This window comes from Phoxinus phoxinus (assembly GCF_949152265.1).
Source record: "Phoxinus phoxinus genome assembly, chromosome: 20".
Classification (NCBI taxonomy): Eukaryota; Metazoa; Chordata; class Actinopteri; order Cypriniformes; family Leuciscidae; genus Phoxinus; species Phoxinus phoxinus.
The window spans coordinates 13,625,859-13,652,022 of NC_136895.1; the positions used below are offsets into that span (position 1 = coordinate 13,625,859).

Sequence of the window (26,164 nt, forward strand, 5' to 3'; positions counted from 1 at the left end):
AACTGAAGTCATTGCGTCTCAAGGTGAATGCATACCTTCACTCTAGAGGTCAAACAACTAAAAATCAAGTCAGGAATCTTGGTGTGTCTAGAGTCAGACCTTAGCTTCAGTAGTCATGTCAAAGCAATAGCTAAATCAGCATATTATCATCTGAAAAATATTGCAAGAATTAGATGCTTTGTTTCCAGTCAAGACTTAGAGAAACTTGTGCATGTTTTCATCACCAGCAGGGTGGATTATTGTAATGGACTCCTCACTGGCCTTCTCAAAAAGACCATAAGACAGTTGCAGCTCGTACAGAACGCTGCCGCCAGGATTCTGAGCAGAACCAGGAAATATGAACATATCACACCAGTCCTCAGGTCTTTACACTGGCTTCCAGTCACATTGAGGATTGATTTTAAAGTATTATTACTGGTATAATAATTGAATGGCCTAGGACCTCAATACATTACAGATATGCTCACTGAATATAAACCCAACAGATCACTCAGATCATTAGGATCACATCAGCTAAAAATACCAAGGATTCACTCAAAGCAAGGAGAGTCCGCTTTTAGCTACTATGCCAGCCACAGCTGGAACCAGCTTCCAGAAGAGATCAGGTGTGCTCCTACTGTAGTCACATTCAAATCCAGACTCAAAACACATCTGTTTAGCTTTGACACTGTGCGTCCGACTGTTTGCACTGTATTTTATTTTATTTTTTATTCTAAACTGTTTTAATTATTCTTATTTCTTTTGATTATTTTAATTTCTTCTATGTAAAGCACTTTGAATTACCATTGTGTATGAAATGTGCTATATAAATAAACTTGCTTTGCCTTGCCTTGCCTTGCCTAATTTAGGAACGGAGTCCCTTCAAGGGCTTCTTTATGTTATGGTCTTTGGCATCAAAAAGCTTGAAAGCCTCTCATCTAAATACATTTTTAACCAATGCACAAGAATTATACAACAACCTGCTCTACATACATAACAACCCACTATCTGCTAGTAATGGTGAAGCAAACTGAGATGTTGGAAACTATGAGAATCACAGTGCAAAAAGAATTGAAGACAAATGGATATTAGTTTTCTTGCAGGATTAACATTTATATGCTCTTGAAAACTGAATGTCGCCAAAACTTTGGTCAAAGTGTGTCGGAATCCTGTCTGAATATAACAAAGGGGGAAACAAAACTAGACAGCTGTCTCTGTCTCAATATCCTCATGACTTGAGTAACAAGCTGACGTAATCAAGAAATCCAGATTTGCTTCTACCTAACAGAGAAGGTTCAGCTGAATTATACATATGATCAACCAATCATTTTGAAATTGGTCTGAGATCCTACGGCCGTGATTGAAAGATATTCAAAGACATTGTCTGGAGTCTGTCTGATTACTGGTGCGCGGCAGCCTAGACACTAGAGATCTTATTTCCATTCTTAAGTGATAGTGCTGAAGGTGAACACCAGAGACCTCATTTCCATAGTGTTCATAAGGGATGAGACATCATCTGACTCGAGCAAGTGTCGAAGTGGAGACGCCCAGTAGAGTATAAGTTTATAACTTTTCTTTACCTCAAAAGTTTGTAAGTGTCTGGGACACACTTTACTCAGGCGCATAGGGGAATTTCTACCACATCCTGCACTGGCTAATAAAGCTTCAATTGTACACAAGCTGATCCAATTCATCTGGCCTGTTAAAGTTGACCAATATCTGAAACTTGTAAAATGTAAAAAGCTCATTTTTGATGTTTTTTTTTATTTAATTTTTGCCATATATGTAACATGAAAAAGGGCAGCTCTGGTGACAGACAAACAGGAGAGAAAATTATTTTAAAAAATCAGCCTTGCATGGTTTGCTCAGAAGAGGTCAGATATCAATACATTGCAAAATTACAGAAGGTCCTACCGACTGATTTCATTTTGTCCAGGGCCTTGCTTCATACCTTCAAAAACATCAATTCCAGGATATTTGTATTTGATCTTCCCGTACAAAGAGCATATTTGCACGGAGTATTTGCTTTTCAGTGGTTCAATTTGATAAGTGTGTAAATTTTGTTATGACAGCCCCACAACAGTTCCAGGGGTCCTAAGCTCACATTTGTCAATGTGGAGAGAAACATTACACAACTCCCTCAAGTGGTTATTGCGAATAAAGTATTTTTTGAGATCTCAGTCTTTGATTATTTTTTTTTTACATTGTATTATAAATTCAAACTCTAATTTCTGAAAAATTGACTGAAATATTGAGAAAAATTTTTTGCAATACTGTCATTAAATAATAATAAAAATGTGTTCTCTTCTCTTTTCTGTTTTTAATTCACCTTTTAATCTAATTGTTGATAATTGCTGATGATTTACCAACCAGATCACACTAAATGCGTCTCTATAACACGCAGTGTGTTTATCGTGCAAATTTATACACGAAAATTCGTTTTTACGTGCATAGGACACGCATGGGTTGGTTAGGGTAGGTTTAGTAGTGGTGTGGGGTGCGTGTGTATTACACGCAATGAAGTGCGTATCATATGCACGTAAAACTCAATTTAAAAATAAACTGAAAAATGTAAAATGGGACCATTATCACAAGTGCTCAGACTTTTAAATCTCATTCTATATAGGTTTCATTATTATTATTATTGTTGTTGTTGTTATTTGGACAAAACAGACACGACATATTTTTCACATATAAATACCCCTATGTGATCCCAAATAAACATCATTCAGCACACAAAAGTCCTGCCCAGAACTGGCAAATATTAACCAAGTTAAAGACCGTGTAGTTTCTTCATCGCCTAGAGTGAACAAACTAACAGATTGGGGAAAATGAGATCAAGCTTTGCTATTTTATGTGTTTGGATATGCTTTAGTGTTGATGCATCGACACCGAATGGTAAGGCATTTCTCTTTTAAATGAATAACATACAGAAATGATAGCAATGATGTCATCTTAATTGTCTGACAGGTTGCTTTGAGATCCCAGAGGTGGAGAATGCAGAAGTTTCTCAAAGCTCAAGGAAAGACAACTACTCTGATGGTGATCAACTTGACTACGACTGCAAACATGGCTATGCATCTCCACTAAAAATCACCTACATATGTAGTAATGATAACTGGACCAAATCACATGCTGAAAAATGTTCACGTATAGGTATACAAGACACACACACGAACAAAGTTTAGAAATCAGTGGTCTGCACTAAAAATACTTTTACATTTAGTTGTATGCATTAAACGTTATTAGAGTAACTTATTATCACATAATTTCATTGGATTGGATTGCACGTGACAGTACTGAAAAAGTCACCTACACTTGAACATGAAGGGTCCAAAAGTTGTTTTTTACAGAAGAATAATTTTTGGTTCCCCAAAGAACCTTTCATGGTTCTTAAAATAACCCTTTTTTTTTTCTTAGTGTGAAGATCATTTTACAATTTTGAAGAACCAAATTCCAATATAAAGAACCTTTTATTTTTAACTTTTTAACTGGCTGGACGGCCTGATATAAATGCTTTGGTTCTTATTTTATATGATATATTTTTGCTATGCATTTTGCTACAAAATAATATGTTGTATAATTAATATTAATAGGTTGATATATATTCTGTTTTATAATATTATTTCATATTTTGGTGCATTTCTTACATTATTATATATTTTATTTTATAAAATTATTTTGTATCTTAGGTAAAAAAAAATTAAAAAGAGACAATTGTTCACAGATTCACATAAATTAATTAGATTTCCCAATGGTAGAGATGCTGTCTAAATTCATGTGTCATCATGATGATATTTGTCAAAACACTTTAATGTCAGCGAGGAGTTCCCTTTCAATTGATGCTGTGGGAAGGCTCTGCATGATTGCATTGTAAAGCAGTGTGAAATAAGTCCAATGGTGTGACGAGATGTAAGAGGCGGGTGACGTCAAAAACCAAGAAACTATAAAGAATGGCCAAACAGTGCAACGCTAGCTTCCATCAGCATTCAGTAAGCGCTATATGTGAAATCTATATGTATGTCTTATTTGAAGTTGCCTGTCTACCTATTTATATAAATCTGATCTCTATATATATATATATATGTATGGCGAGCAAACAGCAGTTTAGACTGTGTGTTCATCCCTGCCCACGCTACATCATGGGTGAGGATACACACAATCTTTGTGTTGTTTGTTTGGGAGCGGAGCATGCAGTCAGCACTCGAGGCGGCTGGCTGTGTAAATTGTGAACAGCTTCCACAATGGACATCCTGCTCCCCCCTGGCACTCTTTGAGGAGGGTTCCCGTTCTCCTTGGAGGCACTACGGCGATCTAACATCATGGGGATCGCAGAAGGATCTAACAGAGGGGTTAGAGACGGGCCTGGCCTTATGTCTGTCCTCACCTGCTAGATCCAGTGCCTTCTCTTAGTGTTCAGAAGCACGCTTTGTTACTTCCGCACTGGGTGAGGCACCGGTGCTTCTAGTATCCAGCTCTGAGGATTTGGATGTTGAAAGCATCAGGGCAGGAGAGGTTGAGGACTCGCCACCTCACTCTCCAGCCTGTGAGGAGCTGGTGGAGGTTGTGAGAAGCTGGTGGAGGTTGTGAGGAGCTGGTGGAGGATGTGACTCGCGCTGTTGCCAAACTAAACATCGTCGCTGTCAACACAGAGGTTCCAGGAGGCCAGCAAACGGGGAAGTGGTCCACACCTCATTATACGGTGCCCATTTCCCCATCAGGGCGCAGCGGTCTCCGGCGAGCCCATATATCAGTGACTGCCCGGATACGTAGCAGCTCTGGGATGCTCGTCCCCTCTGAGGAGGGTCTCAGAGCTACCACTTGGGTTGTCCCCTGCCAGTGCACCGCTTCAGTCTCGAGAGGCTGGTTCTCTTAGTAGATTTTCTGGCAGCGTGGAAACTACTATCAAATATGCCCCTGTCATGAGAGCAAAGGTCGCCACCCTACTGGCGAAGGGTGCAATCGAGACTGTGAGACTGTCCCTCCAGCCGAAGTGAAGTTCGGCCTCTACAGCCCCTACTTCATTGTTCCCAAAAAATCCGGTGGGTTACGACCAATCCTCGACCTGCGCGCCTTGAACTGGTCCCTTCTTTGGCTGCCGTTCAAGATGCTCACGGCCAAACGCATTTTCGAATGTGTGCGGCCACAGGATTGGTTTGCTAGCCTGACTACGTCAGACTTCCTACTTACGCTAATTTAATTTCGCTCCTGTAGTCAGTCTGAGATAGCAGCCTATCTTTCAGTTTTCCAGCGGCCTTCGGACGGCCGGACCAATCAACGAACAGAGGGCGGGCTGAGAGCCGTGACGTAGATGCTAAGCGCCGAGTTTTATATTGTAGGTCAGAGAAATCGAAAACCGAAACGACCGCGGAAATGGGAAACGAGACACGGGATGCAATTCGCTCTGTTATGGAGAACCAGTGCCGCCGCTCCCACCACGCACATCACGTGCTGTGCTTAGGGCACCGAAAAAAATAGCGTTCCGGGAGTCTGCCGCATATTGATAGCGGCTCACTGATGCCCGCAAATTAGTTAAAATCTCCGGAATCTAGAGTGATCGCGCCTGCGAGACAGAGACTGTGCTCCAAACCGCGTAGCGCGTGCACGGCAGAGAGGGAGAAAGAGCAAGAGACCGCGCGCGTGCCTCATGAAGCTTCTCGGGGTAGAGGGCATCATAAAGGAATTATGCTTAGGGCACCAAAATGGCTAGCAGCGGCACTGGCTGTGTTTAAAAGATATAATCCAAAATTTGAGAGTTGGATACAAATATTTTCTTGTTTCACTCTGTCAAAAATAAGTTTAGAGGCTGTGATTGTACCGTGGATGCGTAGATTAACTTCGCATAATCTGCAAAAGTCGTTTACAGCAGGTTCACTCCGGTATTTCGCTCGCATCATCATGTGTTTACAGCAGGTTTACAGTGGAAGTTCGATCATAGATTTGAGTTTGATGCATGATGTCTGTGGTTCGATGCAGCTGTACAGGCGCATAACATACGTCCTTACTAAACTTATCTGATTGGCTTACGGGTAACCAATGATTTTAAACTTCAGACAAGCGCCCCCTAGCGAGAGAGAAAACACTTCTCTATTATGCCATTCCAGACTACGAAGCAAAGTGAAGTAGCAGAGTCTGGTATTACCAGGCTATTGGTTTGCAGCGGTTGACCTGAAGGACGCCTACTTTCATGTCTCCATTCTTCCTCGACACAGACCGTTGCAAGGTATGCTTTCGAAGGGGCGGGCATATCAGTACGTGGTTCTCCCATTCGGGCTAGCACTGTATCCTCGCGTCTTCACGAAGGTCGTCGAGGCAGCCCTTGTTCCACTACGCGAACACAGGGTTCGCATCCTGAACTATCTCGACGACTGGTTGGTCCTAGCTCACTCTCGAGACCAGGTTTGCGAACCTGACCTCGGGACCTAGTGCTCCGGCACCTAGGATCTTTTTTCTCGGTATGAAAATCGACTCCGTCACCATGTGCGCGCAGCATATGAGCGAGCGAGCACGCGCAGTCACTGCTGACTTGCCTGAGACAGTTCGAGGCCAAGAGTGCGGTTCCACTGAAACATTTCAGAGGATCCTAGGGCATATGGCATTCGTAGCTGCAGCAACGCCGCTCGGATTGTTTCATATGAGACCGCTTCAGCTTTGGCTTCGCGATCGAGTCCCGAGGTGGGCATGGCAACACGGCACGCTCCGAGTACCAGTTACTTCGGCCTGCCGTTTCTACGGGCCAGAGTGCCCTTAGAATGGGTTTCCAGGCATGTTGTTGTCTCAACAGATGCCTCCACCACAAACTGGGGCGCATGTGCAATGGACATGCTGCCTGGACAGGACCCCAGTAACTGGCTCGAGTTACTGACAGTACGTCTCGCACTGCACCGCTTCCATGCATTGCACAAGAACCAGCATTTACTAGTCGGATCAGACAATACTGTGACAGTAGCGTACATCAACCGATACGGTGGTCTACGGACCCTGTGCAAGATCAGGGAGGACGAGGAGCAGGTAATTTCGGTTGCGCCTCATTGGCCCACCCGGACCTGGTTCTCTGAAACTTGTACTCCTTGCGACAGCACCTCCCTGGCCAATTCCTCTGAGGAAGGACCTCCTTTGTCAGGGATGGGGCACCCTATGGCACCCTCGTCCCGATATTTGGAACTTCCACGTGTGGCTCCGGGACAGGATGAGGCAGGTTTGAGTACCCTACCACCAACGGTGGTGGCTTCCATCACTTCCGATAGAGCATCGTCCTCAAGACATGCCTACGCATTGAAGTGGAACATCTTCGTCAACTGGTGCTCTTCTCGCCGAGAAGACCTTCCTGCAAGAAGGGTTGGAGCGAAGGCTGTCTCCCTCCACCCTGAAAGTGTATGTTGCCGCTATCGCCGCACATCACGACGCAGTCATAGGTAAGTCCGTGGGAAAGCACGACCTGATCATCAGGTTCCTGAGAGGAGCGAGGAGACTGAATCCTCCTTGCCCTCATCTCGTTCCCTCTTGGGACCTCTCAGTGGTTCTAACTGCCCTGCAGAGTGCTCCCTTTGCAGAGTGCTCCCTTTGCCTCTGCAATCAGTGGAGCTTAAGTTCCTGCCAATGAAGACAGCACTCCAGGTTGCATTGGCCTCCATTAAGAGGGTAGGGGACCTGCAGGCACGCTTCCGTTGACGAAGCGTGCCTGGAATTCGGGCCGGCCTACTCTCACGTGATCCTGAGACCCCGGCCTGGGTATGTGCCCAAGGTCCCCACCACTCCCTTTCAAGACCAGGTCGTGAACCTGCAAGCGCTGCCCACCGAGGAGGCAGGCCCAGCTTTGGCACTGCTCTGTCCTGTACGCGCCCTCCTTGCTTAGGTAGACAGAACGCAGGGTTTCAGGACCTCAGACCAGCTCTTGTCTCCAAGGCTCTCTCCAAGCAAAGGTTGTCTCACTGGATAGTGGACGCAATTGCTTTGGCTTACCAGCAGCAAGGTCGACCGTGCCCCCTTGTTGTAAAGACCCACCCCACCCGTAGTGTGACTTCCTCTTGGGCTCTAGCGCATGGCGCCTGCAGAGCTGCAGGCTGGGCGACACCCAACACATTCACAAGATTCTATAATCTCCAAGTGGAGCCAGAAGAAAATGGCGTCTTCTTCCACCTTAAGTAAGGCAGATCAATAATATTGTTGAAATTTAATGACCCTAACTAAGCAAGGCAAAAGCCAGTGACAGGAACCAAAACTCCATCAGTGACAGAATGGAGAAAAAAACCTTGTGAGAAACCAGGCTCAATCGGGGGCCAGTTCTCCTCTGGCCAACGAACGAACAGCGTACTTCCTGCGTGTCAGTCAAGGACTTACTTCAGCCTATTAGAAGCTAGCTTTGCACTGCTTGGGAATCCTTTATATTTTCCTGGTCTCTCGCCTCTGACATCACCCGCCTCTGACGTCTTGTCACACCATTGGACTGATTTCACACGGCTTTACGACGCAATCATGCAGAGTGTTCCAACAGCATCAATCAATGCAGCTTCTCGTTCCCTCTTCAGGGAACCAAGATTACAGTCGTAACCAAGGTGTTTTCAGAGCCATAGAGAATCTTTTTCTATGAACGGTCATTTAAAAGTATCCATATATTCATATATATTACTGCTTTTGCAAACAACATTTACATATACTCCATCTTTAACTCAAAACCGTGTAACAAAAATTTAGTTGTTATGCTAAACCACTACTCAGTAGTACACAGTGAAAATCAGTAGTATAGTGAATCCAAAACACTGGGCCACATCAATTATCAATTATTCTTTGTGGATAAACATGTGATAAAATGTCTGCTTTCTCTAGAGGCAACGTGTCCTCTAAACACAACAGTGGAAGACTTAAAAATTGAGCAATTTCCTGATATTAAAGATCCCGTCGAACATGGAAAAACTTAAAATATTTTCATGCAATGGACAAGGGCTGATATTAAAAGGACAGAGAGAAATCACCAGTTAAACAAATGGAGAATGGAGCAGCTCTTTTCCCAAGTGTGTAGATAAGGCCACAGAATGTAAAAGCCTTGGATTGGACAAAGATAGACCAATGATAGATCTGTTGTTCACATGGAGGATGCTTGATTTATCAGATCTTTCTGTTCTTTAGAGGTAATGTGTGTCGCAAACCTGACAATAAACATGAGATCAGATGTCACTGAGGACGGACACCCGGGGCCTAAGGTTTCAGTCAGACCTGGACGCACAATAACTCTTTCATGTGTTGGGAAGGGAAAAAAATTGCAAGGACAGAGAAAAATCACCTGCTTGTCAAATGGAAAATGGAAAGTCCCATTTCCTAAATGTGTAGGAGGTAAGGTTCACAGGTTTACTAGTCTAGGGGATTTTTTTAGCAGTGTCTGTAAGCCTCATATTGCTCATATTAAAGTGCAAGGTCGCCGATTTTCATCTCGTTTCGTATTGTTACTACTGTATGTCTGTAGTATATGTAAATGAAAAGGCTCAAACTTGCAACCATTTTGGTCGCATTTGTCCCGGAAATTAAATCTGTGCGACCTCAACATTTATTTGGCAGCATTTGTTCGAGTTCAAATAATTGTTGTGGTGCGACCTTTTTTCTAGATATGTTTCATTATTGTTGTTGTTATTTAGGCAAAACAGACACGACATCTTTTTCACATATAAATACCCCTATGTGATCCCAAATAAACATCATTCAGCACACAAAAGTCCTGCCCAGAACTGGCCAATATTAACTAAGTTAAAGACCTTGTTTGGTGAGTTTCTTCATCTCCTAGAGTGAACAAACTAACAGATTGGGGAAAATTATATATATATTTTTTGCTATGTTATGTGTTTGGATATGCTTTAGTGTTGATGCATCGACACCAAATGGTAAGGCATTTCTCTTTTAAATGAATAACAAACAGAAATGATAGCAATGATGTAATCTTAATTGTCTGACAGGTTGCTTTGAGATCCCAGAGGTGGAGAATGCAGAAGTTTCTCAAAGCTCAAGGAAAGACAACTACTCTGATGGTGATCAACTTGACTACAATTGCAAACATGGCTATGCATCTCCACAAAAAATCACCTACATATGTAGTAATGATAAATGGACTAAATTGCGTGGTGCAAAATGTTCACGTAGGTATACAAGACACACACACACAATTTAGAAATCAGTGGACTGCTCTAAAAATACTTTGTCTAGTTGTATGCATTCAAAATAATCAGAGTAACTAATTATCATGTAACTTTGTTGGACTTCGAAAGCTGATTTCTCAGAACTCTGACTTGTATCTTTTGTTTCTGATTCACAATCAGTCAAACGCTGTGAGCTGCCTGAAGATATTCCAAATGGTCAATACACTATTGTGAATGGTAGCAACTTTGTTTTTAGAACAACCATCAAGTATATTTGCAGAGATGGGTGAGTATGTAAGTTTGTATCTAGACAGATCAGTTAAAAAAAAAAAAAAAACATCTTATAGATATGTTTGTCAAGCTACCAGATGATGAGTCGATCTGACACCAGAACATGTCAGGATGGTGGATGGGACAATCAATTACCAGCCTGTGAAGGTACTGAAAAAGTCAAATACACTTAAAAATTAAGGGTCAAAAGTGGGTTTTCATGGAAGAACCATTTTTGGTTCCCCAAAATACTTTTCAGTTTACAGTTCTTATAAAGAACCCTTTTTTCTTAGTGTGAAGATCATATGGCTGAAGAAAGCCGTGTGAAGATTTCACATGGCTTCACGACGCAATCATGCAGAGTGTTCCAACAGCATCAATCAATGCAGCTTCTCGATCCCTCTTCAGGGAACAAATATTACAGTCGTAACCAAGGTGTTTTCAGAGCCATAGAGAATTTTTTCCTATTAACGGTCATTTAAAAGTATCCATATATTCATATATATTAATGCTTTTGCAAGCAACATTTAAAATGCAAATATGGCATTTCAAACGAAATAACAGACCTTAGTCAGAAAAGACACCATATTGAATTTTTCAGAAGGTTGTTAAGGATAGACGTATACTCCATCTTTAACTCAAAACCGTATAACAAAAATGTAGTTGTTATGCTAAACCACTACTCAGTAGTACACAGTGAAAATCAGTAGTATAGTGAATCCAAAACACTGGGCCACATAAATTATAAATTATTCCCTGTGGATTAATTTGTGATCAAATGTCTGCTTTCTCTAGAGGCAACGTGTCCTCTAAACACAACAGTGGAAGACTTAAAAATTTAGCAATTTCCTGATATTAAAGATCCCGTCGAACATGGAAAAACTTAAAATATTTTCATGCAATGGACAAGGGCTGATATTAAAAGGACCGAGAGAAATCACCTGTTAATCAAATGGAGAATGGAGCAGCCCTTTCCCAAGTGTGTAGATAAGGCCACAGAATGTAAAAGCCTTGGATTGGACAAAGATAGACCAATGATAGATCTGTTTTTCACATGGAGGATGTTCGATTTATCAGGTCTTTCTGTTCTTTAGAGGTAATGTGTGTCGCAAACCTGACAATAAACATGAGATCAGACGGACACCCGGGGCCTAAGGTTTCAGTCAGACCTGGACGCACAATAACTCTTTCATGTGATGGGGAGGGATCGGAATTACAAGGACAGAGTAAAATCACCTGCTTGTCAAATGGAAAATGGAACGACCCATTTCCTAAATGTGTAGGAGGTAAGGTTCACAGGTTTACTAGTCTAGTTTTTTTTAACAGTGTCTGTAAGCCTCATATTGCTCATATTAAAGAGCAAGGTGGCCGATTTTCAGCCCGTTTTTTATTGTTACTATGTCTGTGTAAATAGACAAGGCTCAAACTTGCAACCATTTTGGTCGCATATGCCCCGAAATTAAATCTGTGCACCCTCAACAATTATTTGGCAGCATTTGTACGATTGCAAATAATTGTTGTGGTGCAACCTTATATGTTTCATTATTATTGTTGTTGTTATTTAGGCAAAACAAATATGACATCTTTTTCACATATAAATACCCCTATGTAATCCCAAATAAACATCATTCAGCACACAAAAGTCATGCCCAGAACTGGACAAAATTAACTAAGTTAAAGACCTTGTTTGGTGAGTTTCTTCATCTCCTAGAGTGAACAAACTAACAGATTGGGGAAAATTAGAAAAAAATGTTTTGCTATTTTATGTGTTTGGATATGCTTTAGTGTTGATGCATCGACACCGAATGGTAAGGCATTTCTCTTTTAAATGAATAACATACAGAAATGATAGCAATGATGTAATCTTAATTGTCTGGCAGGTTGCTTTGAGATCCCAGAGGTGGAGAATGCAGAAGTTTCTCAAAGCTCAAGGAAAGACAACTACTCTGATGGTGATCAACTTGACTACGACTGCAAACATGGCTATGCATCTCCACAAAAAATCACCTACATATGTAGTAATGATAAATGGACTAAATTGCGTGGTGCAAAATGTTCACGTAGGTATACAAGACACACACACACACACAATTTAGAAATCAGTGGACTGCTCTAAAAATACTTTGTCTAGTTGTATGCATTCAAAATAATCAGAGTAACTTATTATCATGTAATTTTTTTGGACTTCGAAAGCTGATTTCTCAGAACTCTGACTTGTATCTTTTGTTTCTGATTCACAATCAGTCAAACGCTGTGAGCTGCCTGAAGATATTCCAAATGGTCAATACACTATTGTGAATGGTAGCAGCTTTGTTTTTGCAACAACCATCAAGTATATTTGCAGAGATGGGTGAGTATGTAAGTTTGTATCTAGACAGATCAGTTAAAAAAAAATAAATAAACATCTTATAGATATGTTTGTCAAGCTACCAGATGATGAGTCGATTTGACAGCAGAACATGTCGGGATGGTGGATGGGACAATCAATTACCAGCCTGTGAAGGTACTGAAAAAGTCAAATACACTTAAAAATTAAGGGTCAAAAGTGAGTTTTCATGGAAGAAACAATTTTGGTTCCCCAAAATACTTTTCAGTGAACAGTTCTTAAAAGAACCCTTTTTTTCTTAGTGTGAAGATCATTAAAAAAAATCTGAAGAACCATTTTCCACTATAAAAAACTTTTATGGGAAGGAAAGGTTCCATGGATGTTAAAGGTTCTTCATTGAACCAGATGTCACTAAATAACCTTTATTTTTAATAAAGGCATTAGGCCTATATTTTCCTTCTTTGACTTCACACAAAAATGCAGGTGACAACAGATTGTTGTCTTTATATTGTGAATATCCTAAATCATTTTTAACTGTTTAAGTGGCTGGGGAGCCTGATATAAATGCTTTGGTTACTGCATGGATTTTGCCATCTGAGGTCCTGAAACTAGACCTTTTTTTTTTTAGAGGTATCGTGTGTCCCAGACAAGATAGATGAAAACATGAGAGTGGAGGGACTCCCTGATTATGATGAATTAATCAAATATGGACACCGGTTGACATTTGCATGTGCTGCTTATGGTCAGATTTTACAAGGACCGAAAGAAGTCACCTGCCAGTCGAATGGGCAATGGAGCAGCCCATTTCCCAAATGTGTAGGTAAGGCCACAGAGGGTATATTCAAATTAAAATAACAAAATACATAGTACATATCTATAAATAAATGAGACTTTGTATATAATTTTTGTTTATACTATTTTGCATATTTCTTCAAAATTTTCTGTACAATTAAAGCTGCAGTCTGTAGCTTTTTTGGGTGAAAAATTATCCAAAACAAATTTTTGAGCAAGTACATATCCAGCCAGTGTTCAAAACTATCTGCTTGCCTTAGCTCGATTCAAAACGGTAAGCTTGTAATAATGTTTTGAATTCCAGTGGTACTGGTGGATTTTTGCGGGAAATTCGAGCATGTCTTTGCGTCATTACGTCACATCTGTACACATAAAGAAGGTGTCACGGCTAGCAGGCTATATTGCGTGTGAGGATGCGGGAGGTGGAGACTTATAGCCTTTTCTCACAGAACTTGGTGTAATTAAACTTATCAGTTTGATGGCGGATCCAGAAAGGTTCAAACGACAATCACCAGTGAAAACTAGAGATTTACCCGATGTAAAATGCAAAAGACTTCGGAGTGGCTTCAGAAAAAAGAGACTGCAACCGGGCCTATGCGAAAACAAGGATACAAATCTGAAGGGCATTAAATGTAGTCAAACAATGCTGATGTTGTTAACATTACAATTTGAGAAAAAAGTATAATTTGCACAATTTTGCGTGATATAGCCAATCGTTAGATTTTATCAGCGTGATTTACTGCAATGTTTTTTCCCCTTAGTTGGTCAGAAAAAAAGTGGATGTTACTTGTTCAGATGACGTTTTCCGGTGAAAATTCTTATGTTGGTCATACTTCCAAAAAGTATAATCTGTGATTCTGAATGCCAGTATCCACACCGGCGCGGTGACTGACAGCCGCACATTCTCCTCAAAACATTGGATTCATCCGCGCTGTGCCGAGGCACAACTCACGTAAAGTTGATAATTCCGCGAATAACTGCAATTACAGATTGTGACAAAGAGGATCTGCAGTTTTAATGTGTGTTAAGGTGGTGAGGAAGTATGAACCCAATCGCAGACAGTAGTCAGGGCAACACGATTTATTAAACAAATAACAGGGAAAACAAAACCCACGAGGGGGCAAAACATAGACAGGACAATGGAGACTAACTAGACTGTGACAGATAACAAGAAAAAACAAACTAATACAGGCAATGGCGCAACAGGACAACAGCTCTTCACAAGATACTCACAGACTGACAAAGGTTTGACAAGAATTAACAATGAACCGACACCGGACAGAAAACACAAGGGGATTAAATAGGGAGACTAATGATAACATAACAGGTGACACAGGTAAAGCAATAATGACAAAACGAGGATAACAAGGAGGGCGGGGCTAGATGACAAGACAACACAAGCACATGGCCCAACAAGGCCATGTGTTTGCACATAAAACATGGGTCTGTCATGATCCTGCCTCAAGACTTAAAGAAAGACAAGGACTAGATGGCAGAATCATGACAGAACCCCCACCTTAAGGAGCGGCTTCCAGACGCTTCTCAAGGGGACATCAAACACGGGACATGACAGACTGAGACAAAGACAAAAACCAAGTAAACATGACAAACAACAGTAAGGGCAGACACGAAAACACAACGACAGGGTTGGGGTGCAACAATAAAAATAACAAACATGGGAGGGGGGGCGGAGGAACAAGAGAGTTCATGGGGGAATGTCCAGGGTGGGTGGGTGGGACTGTGGTCTTGGGTTTACGGGGTGAGGGATGAGGACGAGGAATCCGGGCAGACCTGGAAGGGGACACATGAGGAACAGTCTTGGGGGAAACAGTTCGGGGCTGAGTGCAGACAGGGCTGACCGGGGAAACACAAGGCGACTTGATAGGAGTCTTGATAGGGACAACAGGGGGCGACGATACGGGACGAATCTTGATGGGGGAAACAGTAGGAGATGAAGCAGGACTCAAGACAGGGGATGTAGTAGGTGGCTGGGCAGTGGAGAGAGGCAATGCAGCAGCAGGCTGCAGAGCTGGAACGGGGTCATAGAATTCTGCAGACGAATCAGAACCAGCGCTCCTCACATCAGACTCGGAAGATGCGCTTCTCATGTCCGATTCAGGATTTGCGTTCACTACAACCGACTCAGGAACAGCGATCTCTGCAGCTCTAGGCACGGGGTCTGGGGACAAGACAGGCTTGACAGGGACTTCTAGGATTCTGACGAGACGTGACAAATAATCAGACAGGGTCTTGGCAGCAATGACGACCGGCATCTCCTGACTAGCTGAAACCGACTGTAACACTGCTTTAGCAGCAGAATCGGCCGCGGCTCTCTCTTCAGCTCTCACGACTGCAGACTCATGAGCAACCCTCTCTGCTGCCGGCACTGGAACAGCGTTGACTGAAGCGGGCTCTGGAACAGCGTTGACTGAAGCGGGCTCTGGAACAGCGTTGACTGAAGCGGGCTCTGGAACAGCGTTGACTGAAGCGGGCTCTGGAACAGCGTTGACTGAAGCGGGCTCTGGAACAGCGTTGACTGAAGCGGGCTCTGGAACAGCGTTGACTGAAGCGGGCTCTGGAACAGCGTTGACTGAAGCGGGCTCTGGAACAGCGTTGACTGAAGCGGGCTCTGGAACAGCGTTGACTGAAGCGGGCTCTGGAACAGCGTTGACTGAAGCGGGCTCTGGAACAGCATTGACTGAAGCGGGCTCTGGAACAGCATTGACTGAAGCGGGCTCTGGAACAGCATTGACTGAAGCGGGCTCTGGAACAGCATTGACTGAAGCGGGCTCTGGAACAGCATTGACTGAAGCGGGCTCAGGAGGAGACAGAGATGGAGGACAGAAAGCTCCCTTCTTCCTCCTCTTTCTCCTTGGCCGCGGAGCAGAGACCAAAACCGGGCTTGTGACCAGTAGGGGAAGCTCAGCAGGGACCGTAACTGGTGCTGGGAGGACAGGCTCTGGCAGGGTTGACTCCGTCGCTGAAGACTCCGAAGCAGACTCCCACGAGATCCGTCTCCCTCGCTTGCCGCGGAGACTTACAGGGGCGGATGACGCTTTAGGAGTCGAAGTGGGGCACCCTTGTTCCTCCTGCGTAACAACGCCTAAGATGCGACTCTCCTGGATCACAGGCAGACGGGCAGAGGGTGGAGATCCCAAGGAAGTAGTGTGTTGATCCTCCTGGGAGAAATGATCCCAGAGTCGGGCATAGTTCCTCAGGATCCACTCACCCTCGGGCGGGATCGGACAGTTGACCCTCTCTCTGTCGGTGGGAGCCGACAACCACCATTGTTCTGGTTGTAGCCGGAGCCGGGAGGACATGCTGTCTGCTGGGTTCCTCTTTGGTCGGTTCATTCTGTTAAGGTGGTGAGGAAGTATGAACCCAATCGCAGACAGTAGTCAGGGCAACACGATTTATTAAACAAATAACAGGGAAAACAAAACCCACGAGGGGGCAAAACATAGACATGACAATGGAGACTAACTAGACTGTGACAGATAACTACAAGAAAAAACAAACAACTAATACAGGCAATGGCGCAACAGGACAACAGCTCTTCACAAGATACTCACAGACTGACAAAGGTTTGACAAGAATTAACAATGAACCGACACCGGACAGAAAACACAAGGGGATTAAATAGGGAGACTAATGATAACATAACAGGTGACACAGGTAAAGCAATAATGACAAAACGAGGATAACAAGGAGGGCGGGGCTAGATGACAAGACAACACAAGCACATGGCCCAACAAGGCCATGTGTTTGCACATAAAACATGGGTCTGTCATGATCCTGCCTCAAGACTTAAAGAAAGACAAGGACTAGATGGCAGAATCATGACAATGTGTTTATTATTATTTAATAATATTATTATAATATAATGTTTCAGGTGTGATTCTTTTAATATATTATACATTTTATTTCACAATACTATTATGAAAATGTTTGCGTATTATTTTACATAAATGCTAATTAGTAGCCCTATATTATTATAAGATAATGCATTTTGCTACAAATTATTTAGTTGTATAATTAATATTAATGTGTTCATAGTATATATTCACTTTTATAATATTTCACATTTTGGTGCAATTATTTCATTATTATATATTTTATTAAATTATTGTGTATATTGCTAGGTAAAATACAGCGTAGGAATAAAAAAAATCAGTTCAGAGATTCACATAAATGAATTAGATTTCCCAGTGGTAGAGATGCAGTCCGACTTCATGTGACGTCATGCTGACGTTTTTTACTGCAAGTCCACTGGAGGCTAGTGTAGTAATGAACCTATGTGCAGCTCATTTAATCCAAAGTAAGCAAATACAAAACATAGACTTGACTGAAACATGAGCAGACTTGACCGAAACATGAGCAGACTTGACCGAAACAATCACCAACAGCAGGTTACACTGAACAAAGCTAGACAAAGGAACAATGAAACACGAGGGCTATTTATACAGAGACTAATGGCCAAAAAAGGAACATGTGTGAACAATTAGGACAGATAACCAATGAAAAAACAGAACTGAGGAACACATGACTAAAACAACCAATGAGAACATGACAAATACACATGGCACATATATGAGGATCAAGGGAAGCAAATTACATAAAACCAGGAAACAAGTGTATGAGTTTTTCAAAATAAAAGACATTTTGTTTATTTTTATTAATACAGTTTAGAGTTACAGGGACAGTGCACATTAGTAAACATTTATGTCAATGTGCCAGTTTAGCCAACTTGGCTAATGTTCAACTGTAGTCCCTGGGTAGGTGTGAAACCATGAAACTATAAACATGAAAAAAAAAAAAAAACATGTGACACGTTCAGGGTCGGATTTACCTCTTATTGTGACTATAGGCAAAATACATTTTCATATATAACCGCAAATCATCAAACAAAAATAATAAGTTCAGACTTACTTCAAATTGCTTCTTCCTCGTTTCTTATTCACAATAACCGCAAATCATCAAACAAAAATAATAAGTTCAGACTACTTCAAATTGCTTCTTCCTCGTTTTCTTATTATGCAAACTCATCGATAATGTCCTCGCAATCCATTACACTGTTCTCTATAGCAAGAAGCACAAAGTCGTTCAGCTGGCGTTCAGTCATTGCAGATCCAGCGTAGTTTTTCACTCGTTTGAGAACAGAAAAAGACCATTCTCCTGAGCAGTCTAAAATAGGATGGGTCAAGTATATTCATAGGAAGATGTACACATTCGGGAAGGTGTCAATTAGGCCGAGCTCTCCGGGTTTTATCAGCATGGCAACAGGTGATATCCCAAAGTCTGAACTGGACACGACAGTAGCGAAGTGGCAAAATTCATCAACAAAGTTCTAATCCAGGTCATGAGGATAGTGCCTTCTCAAAATGATCTGCAGCTAAGCGAATACAATTTTTGCTCACTGACTGGAATTTTGACAAAAAATCTGAATTTTCCGTCCAGTGACTTGTAAGCCTCATTACATTGATGAAGCTCCGCAACAAGGCATATGGGGCCCTATTTTAACGATCTGAAACGCAAGTGTCAAAACGCGAAGCGCAAGTAACTTTGTGGGCGGGTCTTGGGGCGCTGTTGCTATTTTCCCGGCGGGATAAATGCCTCTTGCGCCCGGCGCAAATCTAAAAGGGGTTGGTCTGAAGTAGCTTCATTATTCATAGGTGTGGTTTGGGCGTAACGTGAAATAAACCAATCAGAGCGTCCTCTCACATTCCCTTTGCCATGAACCAATCAGCCACATTTTGGATTTTCCAGCTTCTTCAGTCTATATGCAGAGAAATATTGATATTTGGAAAATAATGTGTTAAAATATGAATTTTTACACAAAATTAACTTTATGAAAATCATTTCCTTTCTCTTTCACACACGCACACAGTACAGTAAGGATTAAACACAGACAAATATCTTGAAATAACACATTTGGAAAAGATGTAAGTTAACTTAGTAACCGTGGTACACACAGAATCTGATCTCATGAAATGGCGTATGTATGACACGCCAATTCGTATTCCATTCGGCGCGCTATCAAGACGCATAATCGCTTTTTGGCGTGTTTTTCAATCACATCCGGGGATGATGGTTCGTTTCGGCGTAGACATGCACGTGGAATCACATCCGGGGATGATGGTTCGTTTCGCTCAGAACATTTGACAGATGTTGTGCCGAATTTTGACTCCCTTCCAAATTATTACCCCCTCATTGAATTCAGTACCTGATTCCCTAATCCTAACCACACTTCTAATCCCCTCACCCACAACTAATCCTAAACCTATACCATACTAGGGCATAAACATACACGCGGCGTAGACATACACGCGGATAGCTCAAAATGCGTACAGATAACAGGCAGTGGCGTGTATGTTTACGCAAAGTCATGAAGTCATGTTGCCAGGCCGTTAAATTGACAATATTGTGGACGCATTAACACGATGTGTGTGCTTAGGCCTGTCGTCATTTATTCATTATGTAACACACATTAATATTCTTATGACATGAATAGGTGTTATTTTCATGGCTTTTCAAAAAGGTCATAGTTTTTTGACAGGTTGTCTAATATGGAAGTAAATTATGTTTTTGAAACAAAAAGCCTGTTGAATTGCAACTTGAAAAAAAATATGCATTGCATTAACCATGCTTGCATTTTATGTTAACCCTAACCCTAACCCGCCCTAGAGCTTAGATTCTCTGCCCGAGCCCGAACTTGACCCGACCCGGCCCGCGGCCGATATTTCCCGCAACTATCCTCGGGCCGTGTCGGGCCGGGCCCTTGATAAAAGCACGTCACGTGTCATGCGCAGCGTCTCCTTCACTCGCACGCATCACACCGGGACTACTGTGCTGTATTGTGTAGCTCAAGTGCAAGCTTGAAGATGTAAATAAAAATAAATAAAAACAGGAGAATTAACTTTGAGAAAGTTTGGTGGAAAGTCGGAGGCATGGAACCATTTAAACAAGTCGTGGGCAGTGACACCATATGTGTTGGCTTTGTCGAGTACGCGTGTGTGCGCTGCTCGCCTATGACAGCAGCGCCGAACGAGAGAGAGCAGAGGAGGACCGCTCTAAAACCAGCAACTGTGGACGCAATTTTGCTTAAAAAATATTCTATAGGCTATTCTAAAACCTTGTTGAATTATATTAGAGTAGGTCCAAAGTTCATTCTTGTTCATTTTCTGTGTTCATCATTGTTCACGTTTTTTTTTTTTTTTTTTTGCGTTTCTTCATTCGGATCCACTTGCGATCCATTCCATTCTGAATAAACAAACAACGCAGTTTACATGCTTCGTCTTTGTTGCATTATTCATTAAGATAATTCTAAAGAGATTTCTGTAACGTTAGTTCAAACAACTCGGAATTGTAGTTGAGAACGTCAGTTATAACGGTATTAAACAGATGGTCGGGTTTAAATCGGGCTCGGGCTCATAATCACAGTTAATGTGTCGGGCCGGGCCGGGCTCGGACACAACGTGCACGGGCTCCGGTAGGGTCGTGCTTGATTTTTTGGGCCCGATCTTAGCTCTACCCTGTACCTTCTTCCTGAAGGAAGCAGCCTAAAAATGGCACTTGCTGGATGGGACTGATCAGCAGCAATTTATTGCTTAATTTGATTTATCAAATTTGCTTGATTTATCAGATCATTCTGTTCTTTAGAGGTAATGTGTGTCGCAAACCTGCCAGTAAACATGAGATCAGACGTCACTGAGGACGGACACCCGGGGCCTGAGGTTTCAGTCAGACCTGGACGCACAATAACTCTTTCATGTGTTGGGAAGGGATTGGAATTACTGGGACAGAGAAAAATCACCTGCTTGTCAAATGGAGAATGGAACGTCCCATTTCCTAAATGTGTAAGAGGTAAGGTTCACAGGTTTACAAGTAAAGTTTTATTAGCAGTGTTTGAAAGCATCATTAAAGCTCTTATTAAAGTGTAGGTTCGCCGATTTTCAGCCTGCTTTGTATTGTTACATTGTCTGTAGTATTATGTAAATGAACAATGTTTACTCTTTCTCTGTTTTACATGAACAGAGAAATTCCCTTTTATTCATCAGAAAAAGTCAGCTGGATGACAATAAACACTCCAAGGCTTTTGTGAAAAGATCAGATTGTATTTTCGCATTTTTGTATTCCCGCCCACAAACAGTCGAATCGACAGAGGGTTATTAACAGAACAGTTATTATAAGAATAGGTTTATCACTGAAATGTGTATGGTTGTCTACTTTTTAAACAGCATTGTGGCAACAGCTTTCTGTACTGGACAGTGTATTCCTTCAGGGAGTTGGACAGAACTGATGAGACAACCGTTTCTTTCAGTTTTTTCCCTCCGTTTGTCCTTAAACACTGTGTTTGTAGTCATCCCGTTTGAAAGGGAAACTACAGACATGGAGGTTTTTCAGATTTTCTGTCGCTATGTTGTAAGAAGTTGCTAAGAAGTATTTTCTACTAAAGCAAGGCTGTTATTTGACTCTGATCAAGTCTATCCAATAGGAGCAGACTGGTGGGAGTGGCCTTGGTTGGCAACATGCCCAGTGCATTATAGGTGTTGACTTTTTCCTATACCTATATGCAGTGTTGGGGTAGTTACTCAAAAAAAGTAACTAGTTACTAGTTACTAGTTACTAGTTACTTCTGTAAATTGTAATGAGATTACTTTACTAGTTACTGCATTTGAAAAGTAACTTCACTACTTATTACTTTACTTTCCCGTTTCTTAATTTACCGTGTAGATACATGGACAAACATAGCCCTATCATCACTTAGCCTGCATGTCCGCATAGTGTTTATAAATGTAGCCTATAAAAATGGCATGTAAAACCATATAAAATAACAATATCCCTCTCTGCACAAAGAAATATGCCTCACTGTAAAATCTACAAAAAACAGGATTATGTCTGTGGTGGTAGACACATGATCAGGGCTGGACAGAGATAAACATTATATTTTATTTTGACGGAAACTGCAAAACTGAAACTTTCTTCTCCATCTGTATTTTGACCATAGACCGTATATAAGAGATTTTGACCGATACACTGACACTGCACGCTCGCTCAAAGCCCAAAGGGGGAGGCGTTTAAAGATGTGATTGGGCCAATCCAGTGTCAATCAAGAAAATAACCAATGGGCCAATCTACGTGTTTCATGGGCCGGTCTGTCAGAAAAAAAACTAACGCTGACTTTTTTTAACCAATGCATTACACCGGCACTTACCCAGCGCCGCCAATTAAGCAAAACAAAACGAATGGGCCGCCGATGTACGAGTTTTATGAGCCGTTAAGACAAACGAACAAAAAAGTTTTAGATGCATCGGATCGGCCCAAAAAGCCGTGAATCTCCCGGTAGTCCCGATGGCCAGTACTTGCCTGCCAGGGCATAGAGTGAAATTCTGGCAAATATTTTTGTCCTTTCGGGCAAAAAACTGAAAGTAATGTGAATATCGCCACTGGCCGAAACTCGCGTCTCCGTCTCCATCTCCATTCCAGTGTTGCCAAGTCCGCTTATTATAAGCGGCTTTGGGCTTGTTTTTTTGTAAAGTCGCTTACAAATATTGATAGTCGCGGGTCGCGTTTTTTTGGGCTTGTTTCTAAAGTGTAGTTGCTTATATGGGCTTGATCCCAGCTCCATAATAAGTTGTCAAGCAGATATTTTCCATATGTTATTTAAACAATAGACAGTATATAAACTATTTAAACGTAGGAGTTTGACCCAGATGGCAACGAGTACTAGCCAATCAGAGGCAGGGCAATCTGTTGTTTTTTTTCTGGTTTGGAAAACGTCAGTGAGTGAGTGACGTTTAAATGAATGCGCGCGAGTTGCGACTGATGTTTACTGACTGGATTGTAGAATAGTGTTTTTGGAGGAACAAATGCCTGGGACAAAGTTGGCGAAATACGGCAAGAGGTATAACAAAGACTGGGAGAAAGAGAAAGGAGTAAAAGAATGGATCAAACCCGTCGCGGGGGACGCCTCAAAAGCACTGTGCAGAGTATGTAACGTAAGTGTGAAATACGTGCACACCATGCGGACCTCGTACAACATGCTAGCACAGACAAACATAAAAAAAATGCAGCATCGTTCTCCTCAATGAGGCTTACGGACATTGGGTTCGCGGTCTCCAAACAGAACGAATCGAGACAGAGAGCTGAGCTGAAGGTAGCCACCTATGTAGCTTGTCACACATCCATTAAAGTTGTATAATGTTAAAAGGTGGTTTAACTCCCTCTTGTGGTCAATGTCCTGATGGTCAGGGGGGAGAAAAATAAATAAACTGTACTGTATTGACAATCTGTACCCACAGTTTAAAATCTATCCCCACGTATTGTAAAACTGCACACAGTTTATTTATTTTTCTCTTCCCTAAACCTAGGGGGGCTCCGTAGAAAAAGTCGCTTGTTTTGGGCTTGTTTTCACAGGCCTGGTTGCTTATTTGTCTCGCGAAATCTGGCAACACTGCTCCATTCCTCTCTGTCCTTCGCACCAGCAGCTACGTCACTCAAATCGATCTCTATGGCAACGGTGCTCAGGCAAGCACACACACACAGGCGTGCACGCACCACTTCGACAGATCAGAGCTTTACACACATGCAAACACGGCTTGGGTAACGCAGGAAAGCGCGTTCCTATAGTCTAGTAAAGTAGTATAGTTACTGATATTTTTAGTGTAATGCGTTACTTTACTTCGTTACCCAAAAAAGTAATATCGTTACTGTAATCCGTTATTTTGTAACTCGTTACCCCCAACACTGCCTATATGGCAAAAGGAAAGACAATGGCCCCTTTTTCTCTGTTTTCTCTAGTCAGGTAGCACCAATTTCAACAAAGCCACTTTGTGGTGCCTTTCTACCACAAAGACATCCAAGTTTTATTAAAAGTCATTTTGCCAGCAGAGAATTAAACTTTCTTCAGAATGTCTAATTTAGATCTAGTTTATATTATATAATATTATATTGTACTTATTATATAGAAAAATCCAACCCTAATCTCTTCGAAGCAGAAAGTCATTTTCTTAAGCATTTGATTGAAATTACCTTATAATCTCACATTAATTTAATGTGCATTAAACTAAAAACATGTTCTGTTGTTTAAGGCCGTAAAAAAAGGCATCTGGCTGATATTGAGATGTGTTAATGCCACATTTACTTGGTGATCTAAAAACAGTCTAAAACATGTCTTTGCCCTCAGGGAAATGTGGGCCTCCACCACAAGTGGACTCTGCAGATACAACAGAAATGGCAAAAACTGAATATAATTCAGGGGAGAGAGTTGAATACCTCTGCTTTAGTAAATACACACTGGATCTGAGTCCCCCCAACTCCAAATACTTGACCTGTGAACAAGGAGAATGGAGAGGGAATATTAAGTGTTTAAGTAAGTATGAACACTAAACCATACATCAAAAACACGTTAGACTTTTCTTACTGTATTTGTTTATTATTATTATTTGTAAGTTTGATGTAACCTTGAAGTTGTAGGTTGTGCTGTTGAATCAATGAATGTATATTGTTGTGTTTGTTTCAGAGCCTTGTTCAGTGCAGGTGGAGGAAATGGATAAAAGAGGTATAGAGCTGCGATGGGGTGGACGGCAAAAGATATTCTCACCACATCAGGACAGAATCACCTTTGCATGTTTGAGTGGCAAATCTTTTATAGGCAGTAGTGACCTCCTAATACAATACTGTACTGATGGAGTGATGTATTTGCCTGAGTGTGTGTGACAAGGAGAATAAAACATCACTGATGCATCAGCTGTAGCCTACTACTAATATAAACAAATAAAAATAAAACTTTTACCCAAGTCAGTTTCGTTGTTTGGGAACTCTTGCAATTAAAAGTAAATAAATGAAGCAACATGTTGAAAATATGCATGTATGAAACCGGCATTAACTCATTTAATGCTGCTAAGTGAGCATTTGTGTACAATGCAAAAAGCCTGTAAGACCAAGGAGGAAGCTGCAAATAATCATGCGTGTGTGTGTGTGTGTGTGTGTGTGTGTGTGTGTGTGTGTGTGTGTGTGTGTGTGTGTGTTGTCAGCCACACCCCTGGGTGTGCCATATATATTGTGGCACCACCCAGCCACATTTACACGCTCCCAATCACCTGGGGCTTCATTTATAACCGTTGCGTATACGCACAAAACAGCTGTACCCTGAAAAAGGTGTACGCCGTTGCATAAGTTATGATTTATAAAAACAAACTTGACGGGAAAATTTGCGCAAACTCTGACTATGCATACGAACGTTTTGGAGATGGAGCAGTTTATAATATATAATTATTAAAAGTTTCAACCATACTCACCTGCCATCTTGCATCCTGTTTCTGAATAAACTGAGTTTGGGTATGTGTGTCTATGTGCAAATATGGGGGTAAGGAAATGCATGAGTTATTAAACTTTCTCTGGGATTCCTGCCGATTACAAATGTGACCACTGACATATGTATTCTGACCATGAGGTAGGAGCAATAATACATAAACAATAGAACTTTTAATATTTATATTCATTAAACATCTGTATTGACATATGTTCTATGCATACAGAGCTGACAAGTCTATTTTAAATACATTAAAACAAATGTAGACTCTTCAAACTAAAGAGAAAATTTTGGTCACAAATGAAATTAAATACGATAGATTAAATTGCAAATATCCAGCTAATATTAATACACAAACAT

The 26,164-nt window shown here is 41.6% G+C and overlaps 1 protein-coding gene across 2 annotated transcripts; it reads left to right on the forward strand.

Moving 5' to 3' along the window:
- Positions 1 to 2,784: 2,784 nt before the first annotated feature.
- Positions 2,785 to 25,294, forward strand: LOC306988586 (complement factor H-related protein 1-like). 2 transcript variants are annotated; one of them, XM_079593674.1, is made up of 10 exons: positions 2,785 to 2,877; positions 2,950 to 3,129; positions 9,106 to 9,309; positions 9,924 to 10,103; positions 10,284 to 10,389; positions 10,465 to 10,541; positions 13,328 to 13,519; positions 21,151 to 21,354; positions 24,677 to 24,862; positions 25,013 to 25,294. In XM_079593674.1, the coding sequence occupies exons 1-10, from the start codon at positions 2,811 to 2,813 to the stop codon at positions 25,207 to 25,209; spliced, it is 1,593 nt and encodes a 530-aa protein (XP_079449800.1). In that variant the 5' UTR covers positions 2,785 to 2,810; the 3' UTR covers positions 25,210 to 25,294. The 2 variants fall into 2 exon arrangements, with proteins under 2 accessions (XP_079449800.1, XP_079449801.1); XM_079593675.1 differs by lacking the exon at positions 13,328 to 13,519.
- The last annotated feature ends 870 nt before the right edge of the window (positions 25,295 to 26,164 follow it).

Excerpts from the sequence above, each read along its gene's own strand:
- LOC306988586 (XM_079593674.1), top strand. The coding sequence starts at position 2,811 with ATGAGATCAAGCTTTGCTATTTTATGTGTTTGGATATGCTTTAGTGTT. Across the intron at positions 10,390-10,464 it reads AAGTATATTTGCAGAGATGG|CTACCAGATGATGAGTCGAT; the intron begins GTGAGTATGTAA and ends ATGTTTGTCAAG. Across the intron at positions 10,542-13,327 it reads TCAATTACCAGCCTGTGAAG|AGGTATCGTGTGTCCCAGAC; the intron begins GTACTGAAAAAG and ends TTTTTTTTTTAG.